Consider the following 15,346-nt stretch of genomic DNA (forward strand, 5'->3'; position numbering starts at 1 on the left):
GCGGTGATTTTTGCTAACATGTACTATGAGTTAAAAATGATTATAAGTAAGCGTTGTAAGTAAGCAACAAGATTATCAAATTTCTTTATTAGGTAACCTTCATTTAGATTGGTAGGATATAAATTAGTATATAAATATAAGAGCCGAGATGACCCCTAAAATAGAATAAATATTATATGAGTTAGCCGAAAATTCAACCAAAACCATAATTTCGAGCAAAGGGTATTTATGATAGATCAAATTATTTTATATTCAATGGGTTACTGAACAATATGAATCTTAGATTTCGTTAAATATTTTTTAGAGTTACATAAAATTAATTACGTCATATATCCAGTTTATTTGCCTATCGTAAAAATACAGCTGCAAAATACATAACATAACATTCGCTATAATACGATATAAAAAGGGAAAGTAATTATTCATAAATCCGAGTCGTTCACTATCGTCATTCATTTAGAATATAATTTTTAATAATTCAGACTTAGAACAACGAAAGACGTAATCGTAAACTTGAGCTGTCCAAGAAGTTTCTACATAATGATGTTAGAAGCGGCCTTTTACAACACACTGAGAAGCGATTTTATTTAGCTAGTTTATTTGAACTATAGCGTAATTAAAAAGTTTGCTTTTTATCAATGTTATTTATGTGATTCGTCATATTTAATCATATGAATACAAACTCGAGCTAAAAGTTAAGCTATCTACAACATTCATGCTTTAACGAAAGTCCTTGTTATGTTATTTTTTATGATGACGGATATTAAATACACGTTGTACACTGTCCTAAGCAACGATCTTTTAAAACTTTTATTCAAAACAATTTTCTAAGCAATTATTTTGATCAAACAAAACATCATCCCTATTTTAATGGGCACATAAAAATATACATATCTTTCCTTGAGGTTTAATCTTACTCCTATTCAAAGCTCAATATATGAAGCTCATTACATCAAAATCGCTTAAGTGATTTAGCCATGCAAGAGTAACAGACAGATAGACTTACTTTCAAATTTATATTTTGATTATGGATAATAATCATCCAATTTACATATAAATCCTTGTAAAGCTTTTAAATGACTTTCTGAATGTTAAAATAGCTTTGTTAGTGCATACACGTTGAGGCTGTAAAAATATATTTAAATATAGAACGAAATATTTTTATAGTAACGTAAATATTATACTACAATATAGGCTGTGTTAATACAACCATTTGGATGTTGGTTATTTTTTGTAAATCTGTACTTATAAAATCGTTTTGTTTATCAAATATACACTACTTAAAAATTGGTATATACCTATGAATATTTTTTGGAAGTTTTAACTTTAGGTGTGGAAAATCGTATGTCTGAATGAATATGAATTTTTCAATACAAATTTGTCGGGCAGTTTGTTTTAGAAATACACGCATAGTGTTTTTCTTATTTTTCTAAATGAATCAAATAGGTATATCTTTACAAAACCAATTATGTATCCAAAACCGTTAATGTATCCATTGGTCGTGATCAAGTTTTTTTATTGATTGATTTTAAACAATTACAGTCACGGTCGATGATATAGTAAACCTACTGAAATATATATTTTTAGTTCGCCTAGTGGGTTCTTTAAGTGCAGCTATCGTTCCATAATCATTGGGACAAAATTCGACTTACGTTATTAATATGTAAGATTACAATTATTAAGAAATACTATTAATAATAATTAATATTGTAATGTGTTGCTACGAACGAATGAATGAATAATTTTCCCGAAAATTTAATTAAATATAAGTGCATATGAAAATCAGAATAAGTTACTCATTCGAGGGTCGCATCTTTCTGTATAAATAGAGCGCAGGCACCGCGCGCGTTGTTTATTTAATATCTAGTGTCAGTATAAACAGCCCGTGACCACCATGCTCGCGATTAAACAGGTTCGTTGAATTTTATCTATATTTAATTTAAGGCAGTGCTAATAGGGCGACAATGAATATAATTTTGTGTAAAGTATCTTTTTTAAGTAGCCATTGTCCAAGAATCCAGTTCGTGTTAAAGTAAGGAGCGAAGCTCTAGCGATAGTCAGTGAACCTCAGGATCCATTTTCTATGACCACATGAAAAAAATGTAATATAGAATTTAAATACACCAATCCCTGGTGTCGTTCAAGTATAAATAAATCTGAAAGAATGATTCTGTTTGAGTAACTGGATCAATAAGAATTATTTTATGTATAAAATTCGTAGTAGAGGCCTAGATTTATGCACTTGGTTTTTTGTACTCAGAGAAGCACTGTATCCACGTTTGAGAATACATTTGTGTATTGTTATATCTCCAGCATTGTTGGCTGCTGCCTCTTCTCAAAGTTAGGACAGGATTTATTACTGTCCCTTATTTGACTTAAAGTTTTATTTTATAGTGAACTTATTATTAATAATCATTTTATTTTGTGTCCTGTCATTACCGAGAGTAATTAAAATATCGATTATTTACAAGTTTATCTTTTTCGTAAAACGCAATTTATATTTTCATATTACATAGATCTACTTACAACTACTTATTTATATTATATAAGTAATATAATTATTTTTAACAACCTTACTTTTAGTGCTATTTATATAGTTTGTTAGACTAAATGTAATATTCTTGACCCCACTGATCTGTATCTGTCTGTGATTGTACTTTTATGATACATTACAGATTAAGCATTTGGAACGCTATCTAAGGTTGATTTAAAGGAAAGGCACGATTGAGTTTGTCAATATATTAAGTGTGTGTTATTAATCACGTTGTGCGATGGTGAAGGGCAGTATCGTGAGGAAACCTTCAAGTGTCGGAAGAAATTTCGTTTATTAATATTGTTTAATGTGATGACATGAGTTTCAGTATTATGTTTGTATGTAAAGTGACTACTGAGTAAAACTACCACTATTTACGAGCTCATCTGATCACCTCTAACTGTGTATTGAAATTAGGGTCAGTAAATACTTAGTAGCACTGAAAAACTCAGGACTAAGTGGTGAGCTTGTTTTAGTTCCGATCGTATTTGATTTTGTTATATTATAGAAACAGAAGGGTAGAGAGCAACTTGTGTTAAACTTGTTTTGCTATAACCCGAAAATATTATATATTCATAAATAACTAGAAAGCTTCGTCGCGAATTCGTCGGCTTGTAAAAATTGAATTCTGTCTATGATAGGACTCGCGCACTTATAGAGAAATGTACTCATATAAAATTTAATTTTACCGGTGTCTGGAAATGGTCGGACAATCTTATAAAATAACAAAAGTATTATTATAATTATAATAGTGTTTAACATTGTGACAATGCTGTATTATTTTCGCATACATTGTCTTTTATTATCTTCACATAGTGTACATAGCATAAAATAAATCTATACTCTGAGATTAAACATGTCTGTTATAGTACAGAAACATTAAGAAATTAAATTAAAAGGAAAAAATAAAATAAGTTTCTTTTTATGTTTGTTCAATAATCTAAAATTTGTAATATACCTTAACTGTACTCATGGGCTGGGACGTGTAGCAATGTGCAAATACGTTACAAGTAATCTGAATCATCCTGACCATAAAAATTACATATCAGAGGATGAATAATTTTAATCAAATACCACTTTTGTACTAAAACCTTATTTTAGTAAAATGCAAGCCAAAAATAGCGAGTGTATGTGTGTCAAATAATATGTCCATATGAAGAGGATTATGTTCGTCTTCTAATGATTGCTATTTTTATTACGATTTATATTCGAATACATATTTCCATAATAAGCTAAGTGAGCTTCGTAAGATTTCGTAGAATTTGTTTTAATTTTTTATATTAGATTATAGTATTTTATTGAGTCTTAAAAAATGCGTAGTACAAATTTAGGTTACAGTTTTTTATTGAGATTAAAAAGCGTAGTACAAATAATATTTCATATCAGTACTTAAAAGTTTACCGATACTTAGTAGTTTTATTGAGCTCTACTTCGACATAAATAAATCGAAATTGGTACTCACCTACGATTAATTGAGGTTTATTATTGTGAGAGTCGAACTCAAATAGAAATAGAATCGGAAATGTGAGTGTGAGTTAGTAGTGGCGAGATGGCCCAGTATTTAGAAATCGTGCATCTGAACCGATGACTGATTTGTTCAAACCCATGCAAGTACCACTGAATATTCATGTGTTTAATTTGTACTTATAATTCATCGCATTGGAACAGCGTGGTGGCATATGTTTCAAACCTTCTTCTCAAAGGGCCTTAGCCCAACAGTGGGAAATTTACAGGCTGTTGTTGTATGTACAATTGTTGGGCTCAGTGTGAAGTGCACTCACAATAAAATATGTAGTGACGCGTCGCCTCGAAAAGTAATCGTACAAAGTAAGTAAAACAATTACGTCCAATTTATTTATTTTTAATGAAACCAGAACAATAAAATATTCTGATTTATTTTTGTTGATTTTTTATATTTCCATTTAAATTTACTTATACTTTTTGTGCTGCAATTCCTTTCTTAATCTTTAAATGTTTAATAAAATTCGAAACTATAATTATTTTAAGCAGGAAGTAAAGTATTAATATTTATATTCGCAATAGTTGCTGGCATTGTACATAAGCCTTAAGTTCAAGGTTCGATTTCTAGGTTAAGTCAATATAATTCAATTACCGCTTACATTCCACAAAATGGTTTTTAGAATTGGGTTATAATTGTTGTCAAAGGCTACACAAATTCTGCTAAAACAACCACCAGAAAAGTGCTTTTCGCACTAGCAAGATTTAACGACTACGCCTGGCCGCCCCAAACATTGCTGACAGATAAATGTAGCTCATGTATCATTATTATCTCTATTCCTGCATATGTGGATGACAATCTCATATCTTATTCCCCCGATCAGGGCTTCAAAGGAACACTTCTCTATATTAGCTATTAGACAAACGAGTCAAAATTAAAATCTAGAAACACTGAAAAGATTACACCACAGTTAAAGTAACAGCCTTTAAAGCTTCCACATCTAGAATGAGACCTCCTCTCCGTATGTGAAAGATTGGAACATATCTATTGGATATAGAGCCAGCTACAATTGAACAATTTTCAAATATTGGCCCAAAAGATTGATCCAAATAAACAACACTCTTTATATTTTACTTATAGTTATCTCCAACTAGCCAAGGTTTGTTCCAGTAAATGTCATTACCATTAATGTCAATCGTTAACTAACTCGTGGAGTTTTACTTAGCGCAAAAAGTTTAATAGAAATAATATAGAGTTTAAATAACAGCAAATATTTTATAAGTACGTTTGGACCGAGACAGAATGTAATAATTGTATTAGTAGCACCATAAGATAATCAGACACACCAAGACGTTCATATATACTACTATGATTTTTTAACTGGTTAGAAGTTTTGTAATAAAAATGTATATATAATATCTATATTATTGATTAATCCAAATGGTAAAATGTCATAGCTTTGAAGTTGTTAAAAAATGACTTCTTTTTAGAGTTCGTACCGAACCAAAGAGGTCAATGGGACCATTCTTATTTTTGCGCCAAACCAGAGAGCTTAACAGGACTATTACTAAGACTCCGATGTCCGTCTGTCACTGGACTGTCTGTTGCTCTTATAACAGCAAATACGAAAAAATATTTTTAAGCCAACAAAAGTTTTCTTACGGTTTTTATAGATAATGGTGTTCACGCGGGAATCGGTTTTCATCATTTTGATATATTGATAAAGTACGACATTCCGATCTTTATCGATATATCGAATGCTACTTCTATACTTGTTTTTGTTCTGTGTACTATGAGGCTGTATGTAGTTTAGCTAAGGTCTTAAGATACACGTCGTCACCGTTGAGATATATAATCTTATGTAAGTTTATTGTTACGTTATATGACATTGTTTGTACGTTCATGGTCTGATGTAAAAATTAATATAGAAATTAGGTCACTTCATGCCTTATATAGGAATAAAAGGTTGTTCACGCGATTAATAGATATAACTTCAATGGCTTAATGATTTACTTAGCCTTGTGGATGATGCAAGTTCGATTTAAATCTCGTAGGCTTTGAAGGTACTAGGTTAGCATCCCACATAATCCAGTTTCCGTCTCCAATTGGCACGGATATCTTTTTGAAGGTTTTCTCTTCAAGAAGAAAATAGTGGTACTTACTTAATATACGACCTATCTAGCTAGTACGGTTCTAAAAAGAAACTCTTATGACATCTTTACCAGGACACTATTCCAGTAAAAAAGCGTTTAATTACCAAGACAACAATAACAACAGCCTGTAAATTCCCACAGCTGGGCTAAAGGCCTCCTCTCCCTTTGAGGAGAAGGTTTGGAACACATTCCACCACGCTGTCCCAATGCGGGTTCGTGGAATACACATGTGGCAGAATTTCTATAAAATTTGTCACATGCAGGTTTCCTCACGATGCTTTCCTTCACCGCTGAGCACGAGATGAATTATAAAGACAAATTAAGCACATGAATCAGCGGTGCTTGCCTGGGTTTGAACCCACAATCATCGGTTAAGATGCGCGCGTTCTGACCACTGGGCCATCTCGACTCTACCAAGACAAGTATAACGTATTTATAAGAAATATAAACATTAGTTTCCACGTTTGTTATTATTGTTTATTAAATTATTATTCATTAATCCGATATTACGAAACATGTAGAGCATTCCTGGATTAATACCATGAGTGAAATCTGTTTTGTGGAGTCAAGATTCATTATTTATCATATATATTTTTTTGTATACGTTACAGATATTGGTTTTGATTTTCGTTTCGTACGCTGTGTTCGTGTTCTGCGAGGCGAGACCAGACAGCGCGGGCCATGCTCCGCTACCTGGACCGGGACTTTCATATGGTAATATTTATTTTAAGAGTATTTAATATAATCTACCACAGAAGCTAAATTTAAAAATCTTACCAACGTATAATGCGACATACTTTTATCATACCTTTTTAAATAGTTAGTATATTACACGTACTTAGTACAAAGCGAATGAAATACCTAATCCACAATTTCGAGAGCGTGGTAAAAAAGTAACAGACTAACACAGCTGGGCTAAGGCATTTTTTCTCACTAGACCATCGCGGTCTCATCAATTTTCTTACAAAGATGACAAATATTTGGATAAGTAAAGCTCTGTCCTGACATGTAAAACAACATATTTGTAACATTTATTACCTTTATAGGTGGCATTCCCTATGGCAGTATGAGCGGCAACGTAGCTGAATACTTCAGACAGCAAGGGCCATCTATCGGACGAGGAGGAAACTTGCACAGCGCCGCTGCAATAAATTACGCGCCGATTGAACAGTTTTTATAATAGATGGCGCTGATAATAGATATATTTAATTTATTTTTATATAGTTTTTTATTCATGCTCTCGGCAAATATATTTTATTTGTTTTGAGTATTCATGTTACATAATTAAGTGATTGTTAAATATACATAATTTTAGTAAAATATTTTTTACTATATATATTTCATTAATTATAAGCTGGCATGATTGTTTGTGTCGGGGTCATCGTCATCGTCAATACAACAAATCGATAGCTAGATTATCGTATATTTATTTTTATAATATTTCATAGGCTGCGACACCATCTGTCATCTATTTCTTGGCAGCTGACATTCCTCATATTTCTAACATGACAAAGAGCTTGACCTCACCTCACTGGCTATCCAGAAATAAATCTCTAAACTATGTGATTACAATCAAAGTACTTATGTATTTGATGTTGTGATTTGTAATTTTTACTTCAAGCGTGTGAAAAAAATAAAGATGATCATCATTAAAACTTTTTAGCACAGCTTCTTAGAGATTAGTTTAAATTATTAAGTGTCCACTTAATAATTTAAACTAATCTCTAAGTAAGCTTATGCGCGCAGCTACTTCCGATTCAATTTTAATTTGTTACCAACTGCACATTTTATAAACATAGGTATGTATCCTACAATTAAGTAAAACCGGTTTCTTAAGTCTAAGAAACAAAGGGTAATTTGAAAAAAAGTCAATGAAAAGTCTTTCAATATGATTTTATTTGATTGCGAGCGGGGATTGCTAATTGTCATCCTGCTTTACTTTACAATTATATGAAGTTATTTTCATGAAATAAGATAATTTCATACACAGAGTTTGAAAAGTCATAGTTTTTGAACGTTAAAAATCTTAAAAATATGTTTTATATTTTTAAGATTTTTATTGGTTAACGGAACAAAGAGAGCAGTTTTTACCATAATATATGCGATGGTTTAATTTCATAGCGAAGTTACTTATAATATTCACAAATACCTACAGTGTATTTTCGTTTTGAAACGTCCCTGGTCTATACAAGTACATTATCCAGTAACTATGTACAATATAAGTGTCATCCATCAATATAAATATCAATGTGATTTGAAATTAACATGTAATTTGTTACATGACAATAGTATTGGACACTCGTGGGAATATTCAAAATACAATACGAGTATTATGCTTGTAGACTTATGGTCTCTTGACCAAACCGCTATTGACAGTTGATACGCACGTTTCAAAAGAAATTATAATCAACTATTTATGTACATTGCAGATTTTATTATAGTTAAATATGTTTTAAAATTATTTTTATTAAGACCCAGTGGCGTAGCTAGGTGATAAAGGGCCTCGGGTGCATTGAAAAAGAATCGGTCCCTCACCCCCTCTTTCCGAACACTCTTTAACTAATAATAATTAGTCTTTAAAATTATAGATACCATATAAGAAATCTTGCGCTCAGGGTCATGATTTTCTAGCTTCAGAAGCTTAAGGTTTAGTTAAGAGGGCCCCCAGTACCCCGGGGCCCTGGCGCAAAGCACCATCTGGCCCTACGATAGCTACGCCACTGGAAATATCTATATAGAAAAGGCTATATAAAACGCGAAGTCTCTCAGCCCGCAGGTATCCGGTAAGCTGTTGCGGATAAAATAAAATACTTATTATTATTATAATCGTAGCAATGGTTAAATCTATTACTGCGATTTTTTTATGGTATAGGTTGGCGGACGAGCATATGGGCCACCAACCTTGGGAACTAAGCTGTTATGTCTCTTGAGCCTGTAGTTACACTGGCTCACTCACCCTTCAAACCGGAACACAACAATACTGAGTAGGTACTGTTATCTGGCGGTAGAATAATTGATGAGTGGGTGGTACCTACCCAGACGAGCTTGCACAAGGCCCTGCCACCAAGTAAATGATTTTATGTTATAATGAGTTGAAATTGCATTAAACATAAATGTATAAGATTTTTTGTTAAATCTTTTACACACTCTTCCTTTAAGTTACTGATCACGACATAATGTAGGAATACACAAACCCTAGATTAACGCATTACAAGCGACTATACAACTACATAGATTATAGCGCAGCTACATACTATATTATTAATAATTCTTAATTAATGGGAATACTCGCCACATATTAAAAATAATTATCCATAAGCACAATTGAACTTTATTGAGTTTTAGCAATGCGATTTTATACTAGTCAATTTCGTATCGCTCTAGTCAAAAGGCCACAACTGACTCGGTATATATTCAATTATTATATATATATAAATTATGAATATTATAATAAATGTCGCACGTAACTTTTCACGCTACAACAGACATCAGTACTTACACAATTATAGTAAAAGTGTTGATTTATAACTATATAATAAATATAACACTGATTTCAGAATAGATCCGTTACAAAATAAAAATAGTAGCATATTGCTAGTTTTGAAACGTGATAAATTCAGATTATCGGTTTTGTGTTACCAACAGGCGTTCATTACTGAGTTTAGGTAATCTAATGGTACACTCGCAAGTGAGTGACGATGCGTAACGGTAGGCCTAGTAACTATATTATGTCAGCAAACAAAATGACGAGCATATTTCTTTTAGCTACACATAAAATACTGAGGTCACCATGGGTTTCTTTATCTCTTTTGATAAAAGGTGGTCCTGGTGGGATATGGTGAATGATGGTGGTTAGATGTTCTTTATATTGTCGATCTATCTCCTATCAAGGAAAATAGTTTTGGTATTTATTTATTCAATGTATATTAAACACAAAACGACTATGTATTGTTTTACGGCAGAACGTATGAGTAGATGGTATCTACCAGGGCTTGCAAAAATCCGTACCATCACGTAGTAACAATAATATATCAATTTTATGACTTTAAACTGAGGGTAGGTAAACGAAATCAGAATCTGACCAACTTAACATACTTCATACCCACTAACTTACTAACCCGAAACCAACATCCATGTGTACTACTTAAGAATAAGTTGAATGAATTTGTTATTTTACTAAAAAAAATCACACGAAAATCCCAACCATATATTAGAAGCAATAAATATTCCGTACACGGAGAATCTTCTTACATTCATTGAGAACTTTTCAAGTGGCTCCCGTGACGCGAGCACGTGTTTGACAATTCCATAATCGACTTCATATTACAGTCCACATTCATAAAAACACTTCATGGCATTATAAAACTTATTGTATTGTGATAAAGACTTTAGTCACTTATATAAGTTACGAAATATCTTCTCTGCTACCAACTGTATGTTCATTGGTAATTCGGTACATGTATGGATGCGGTATTTTTTAGCGGTCAATGTAATATATTTGGAAATACATTATAACGCGATAATGCTTCGGAGAAAAGCATTACACATTGTTAAAAATGACAGATAAAAAATAATACGGTTTTTTGAGTTATATATATATATATACTCAAAAAATGTCATGGACAAGGTATTATGTTACTAATAGAATAAATTATAATACAATATCAATCACCTTCATGCAAATGTATGGTTCAATTTAAGGATTGATTGCAATTATATGGGTGTAATCAATGCTTTTAGACAAGCCCTACACCTAGTCTGGTTTTCAGAGTTATCATTGAACTAGCTATCCATTCCGTAATATAACACGTATTTAGTATATGTACATATCAACCTTCCTATTTATTTATTCTCTGTATAGATGAGAATTATGGGATTTACTAAGCAAATAGACAGCTACTAATAATATTAGGATTTTTTCACTTTATCTTTGTAATTAAGTATTCCTCAGAAAAATATTATTTAGGAGATGAAACGTGAAATTGAAATGGTGGAAAAAAGTAACTTTAGTATTTCTAGTCGGTTCTTTCCGGTAGAATTGACTTCCCGAACCTGTGGTATCTTTACATTCAATTTAACACTGTATCATATTGAAAGTGCTTTTATAAGCCAAATTCAATAAATAATATTTTGGTACTCGTGGCAGTGTTTTTGATTTTCTTACTTAGGTATATACAAATAAATTTAAATTCAATTAATCGTCATGTCCACAGGCGGACCTAATGGTACATAAACGTTACTTGGTATTATTTCGTTGCGTTTTGAAGGACGACTTAACCCGCATAACTATAGACAAGGGACATAAAATTTTAGTTCCCAAGGTCGGTTGCACGTAGGCGATGTAAGGAATATTTAATATTTTTTTTGCAGTACCAAATTCTTTGGGAAGTAGTGACCAAGTATCAACATTTGCCGTCTACCAAGTAGAAATAAAAAAAATTAAAAGATAAAGGTTTTCGAATAGATTATTTATACCTCTCACAGTGTAAAAAACCTTTACAGCTTAGACGAATCTAGAAATCGAAGAATAAAAAAAATCGAATAATCGAAAATCGTATAGTCAATGTCGCATGTAATACACCGTGTAGTGATTAGTGAATAAAATTAACAAAAGCCATCTCAATGACAGATGTAATGAAGAGAAACGCGCGAGGAAGGATGGAGCCGCCGACTGCGTTCGTTCTCTACCCCTGGATATAGTTATAAGCGAAGCGAGATGGGAAACATATCTAGGCAGTTTGTTATCTAAGAGTTTTAATAATATATGGAACTAATAGCAGTACTCAATTTTTTTTTAGTTATATTTATATCATATAATTTCTTTAACACCTTTTCGTTCATCTTAGTATGTTCTTTAAAATTGTAATAAAAAAATGACGAACTTTTATGGCAGTCGGCCTGCGTGGTTGTATTGATCGCCTGTATGGACGGTACGTGTATATACAAAAATCCCTTATTTATATTTTTTGTTGATAAGCCATATACAAGTAGTCAACATATCGGAATTAAAAATTAATTTTATATTTAAAAATAATATAATAAAAAAAGAACGGAAATTGAACCTAACAGGTTACGGTATTTTTATTTATATTGATAATGTATCGATCGACACATTATCAATATAAATAAAAATATTTAAAAAAGACTCGATATTTGTTTTTTTTTTTTTTTTTAATATAATCGCTTTCGTCTATGGTATGTGAACAATTGCCATTCTCGAGGAAACAGCACCCATTGTGTTAAACGACCCTACTTATCTAATTACGGACCGCCCCTGATTACAACAACACGAAATGACGTTACAATGTATGTTTTTTGTTAATACACTACATTGTACTTGATATCAAAGACAATACAGTTGATACAACAATTTAATATAAGTAAAAAACTAAAATTAATTGCCAAAGGATGTCTGCCTGAAGAAAAGAGCCTATCTACTATTGAAAGTGATCAATGATCCAGGTACCACACACACTCAATAGAATTATATGCGATATGCAGGTTACCACAATGATTTATTTAAGCACATGTAAACTGTGTTATTATTGCTCTGAAGAATTATATCGTCTATATTCTCGGCCAATAGCACGATTATATTTTGCAGTTACTCTTATTTCATTTAAAATAGTGTTCAATACGTATTAATGACAATGTTAAAGTTGTTTAGTTTAATGAGCGTGGTTTGGGGACATTATAATTTATGGCTTTTCGAAGCGTTGACGTAATTGACAGTCTCTCTACAGGTACACAGAATACTAACTCAGAACTACATGTATGTAAGTTAACTAAAGTCTCCTTATTTTGTATGCGAAATAAGATTAGAATATTGTCTGCTCAAAACTTTCTCAATGAAGGATCGTCCTGTAAAAATAAAAACAATAAGTAATAAAATTATGCGATTTGTTCCATCTGCGACATTAACTTGCAAGTATTTTTAACAGCGATTTAGCACAGATAAATTTGACAAAATATATATAATTTTATTTATATCTTTACAAAAAATGTAACTTAATCTTACGTGATTAATTAATCAGGTGTCCATTTTGGTACTTGGTATAAAACAAGACATTGAAGTAACTGAACTTGATTTTTCAATTTGTCAAAAACAAAACAAAACTTATATATAATAATAAAAGTCGACACTTACGAGCTCTTTGTTACAATCAATGAGATCCAGCAGTGAAATGAGTTACTTCGTTCCACAAATAAAATTACTTAGGTAAGTATAATGTATTTCCAAAATTATGCTTCGAAATTTAAAATTTAAGAACGTACGATAGTGTACGATATAAGTATGATATAAATCATCTGGGAATCAGTTTGTAATAAATTGAAAAAGGAATGTGAGAAATCATTACCCATAATATCAGCACATACATTCCCTGGTAGTCTCTTCGTTTCGGCATTGCGTGCTAATCCAAACACCATGGAGGTCAATGGCACCATGGAAGGAAGCTCAGTCGACCGTACACGTCTAGGACGCAACGTTCATATAAAACGATCGTCTTCAGAACTGCGGACAGTGCGACACAGGACCTGAACCAAGATGGCTTCCAGAACCGTAAGTCCTAATTTTATCCTAAATATACTCATATGGCTGTTATGTAATGTTGTTCATTTATTTTATATTAAAAATATTTTTGTTTCACTTACATTATTTTTCTTATTATTATCGATAATTTTGATTGAATACTGCTCCTAAATTTGTACAAATAGTTTTTTAAAAAATTGTATGTATTTTTTGTCGTTTTTTTACTTTGATTTCTGTTTATTTAAAAAGTAGCTATAGTAAATAAATATATATGTAGTTGTCGAAAACTTTTAAATCATCATATTCCTAGAGATTATACAATCGTGATCCTTTATTTTATTTTTGATGTTTGTTAATTTTCTTTTTAGATTGCCCTATTCACTTTCGTATGCCTGATAGCAGTGGTATTATCTGCGCCTGCGCAGGAAAAAGATCTCGTCTCGTCTGAGAAGGAAGATCTACAGACCGCAGCCTCACACTGGGGTGGACACTACGGAGGTTACGGCGGTTGGGGTGGTTACGGGTATTATCCACACTATGGCTACGGGTGGGGATATCCGAGCTATGGGTGGTATGGAGGCTGGCCCTATGGTGGATATTACGGCCACGGTTACTGGTGGTAAATATCAACGAAGATTGTATTAAGAGGCTGATTTAAGATTTCCAAAGACATTTAAAGGATAAACTAAGTATTGTATTATTTGAGTTTAGTATAGATTACGAGTATATTTATTAAGAATGCAATTTATAGTTTAATTTTAATATTACGGATATAATCCTGTCAAATACGTTGACAGGGTTTTTAAATATTTTCTCATTCGCTTAACAGAATATTAATTGTGTTATTTAGCAGCAATTTTCAATTGTGTCATATTATAATTTTCATTCAACTGTTCTCTCGATATTATATGTTAGTAATTCTGGTGTGCATTTTAAATACAATATATGTCATTAATCAAAGAATAAAAATAATCGAGAATTAAAAGAATTAAAATATAGGATGGAAGGGATCGAATTGATTTACAACTATTTTTACAGTGATTTTATATATTTTGTTTTCTTTGTATAAAAAAATCTACGAATAGAGCTTTCAACTACTTGCCTTATTTTATATTAATTATATATTATGTGTAATGTAGTTCAACTATTATATAAATAATGATTTCTAGAGTAAAGAAAAAATATATTACCTCTTTGATATTACGTATTTTGTCGAATGAGCTTGATTCTGAATAAATTAATTATTTCATAAGTTGTGAATAAAATGCAAGGTTTAATTTTCTTTATCACTTACCTCTCGATTTTTTGACATAAAAAATTATATGAAACAATTTCATAAACATTTACTCAAACAATATACATTTAAATATTTACAAAGTTCTTGCTGATAAATGAATACAGTGAAAACAGACAATTAAAAAATTAATAAAATATATATCTCAAAAATAAATCATTTTTATACAGTCAATTATTTTATTATTTTAATACAATATCTAATTAAGTAATGTTAAGAAGAATAAATGACTAACATTATCTAAAAGACTATTGAGTTTTATAATATAATTTGGTCATCATAAAATTTCATTGAATTTTTTTTAAAAACCATTGATTGTAAGTAGGGGTTGGAATGAACGCAAAAATAAATAATAAGAGAAATGAGTCTGAAATTA

At 31.3% G+C, this 15,346-nt stretch overlaps 2 protein-coding genes across 2 annotated transcripts; both read left to right on the forward strand.

The window, feature by feature from the left end:
• The first annotated feature begins 1,794 nt into the window (after positions 1-1,794).
• On the forward strand, positions 1,795-7,465 carry LOC124530455. The gene is made up of 3 exons (XM_047104628.1): positions 1,795-1,912; positions 6,757-6,859; positions 7,192-7,465. Exons 1-3 carry the CDS (start codon positions 1,895-1,897, stop codon positions 7,323-7,325), a joined length of 255 nt encoding a protein of 84 aa, XP_046960584.1. The 5' UTR covers positions 1,795-1,894; the 3' UTR covers positions 7,326-7,465.
• Positions 7,466-13,610: 6,145 nt separating this feature from the next.
• Positions 13,611-14,314, forward strand: LOC124530418 (shematrin-like protein 1). Its single transcript, XM_047104585.1, has 2 exons — positions 13,611-13,706; positions 14,045-14,314. The coding sequence occupies exons 1-2, from the start codon at positions 13,692-13,694 to the stop codon at positions 14,297-14,299; spliced, it is 270 nt and encodes an 89-aa protein (XP_046960541.1). The 5' UTR covers positions 13,611-13,691; the 3' UTR covers positions 14,300-14,314.
• The last annotated feature ends 1,032 nt before the right edge of the window (positions 14,315-15,346 follow it).

This window comes from Vanessa cardui, chromosome 6, assembly GCF_905220365.1.
Source record: "Vanessa cardui chromosome 6, ilVanCard2.1, whole genome shotgun sequence".
NCBI classification, from domain to species: Eukaryota; Metazoa; Arthropoda; class Insecta; order Lepidoptera; family Nymphalidae; genus Vanessa; species Vanessa cardui.

What these genes read in the sequence shown, in the direction of transcription:
- LOC124530455 (XM_047104628.1), top strand. An exon ending in TGGACCGGGACTTTCATATG is followed by an intron (nt 6,860 to 7,191) that starts GTAATATTTATT and finishes TTACCTTTATAG; the next exon opens with GTGGCATTCCCTATGGCAGT.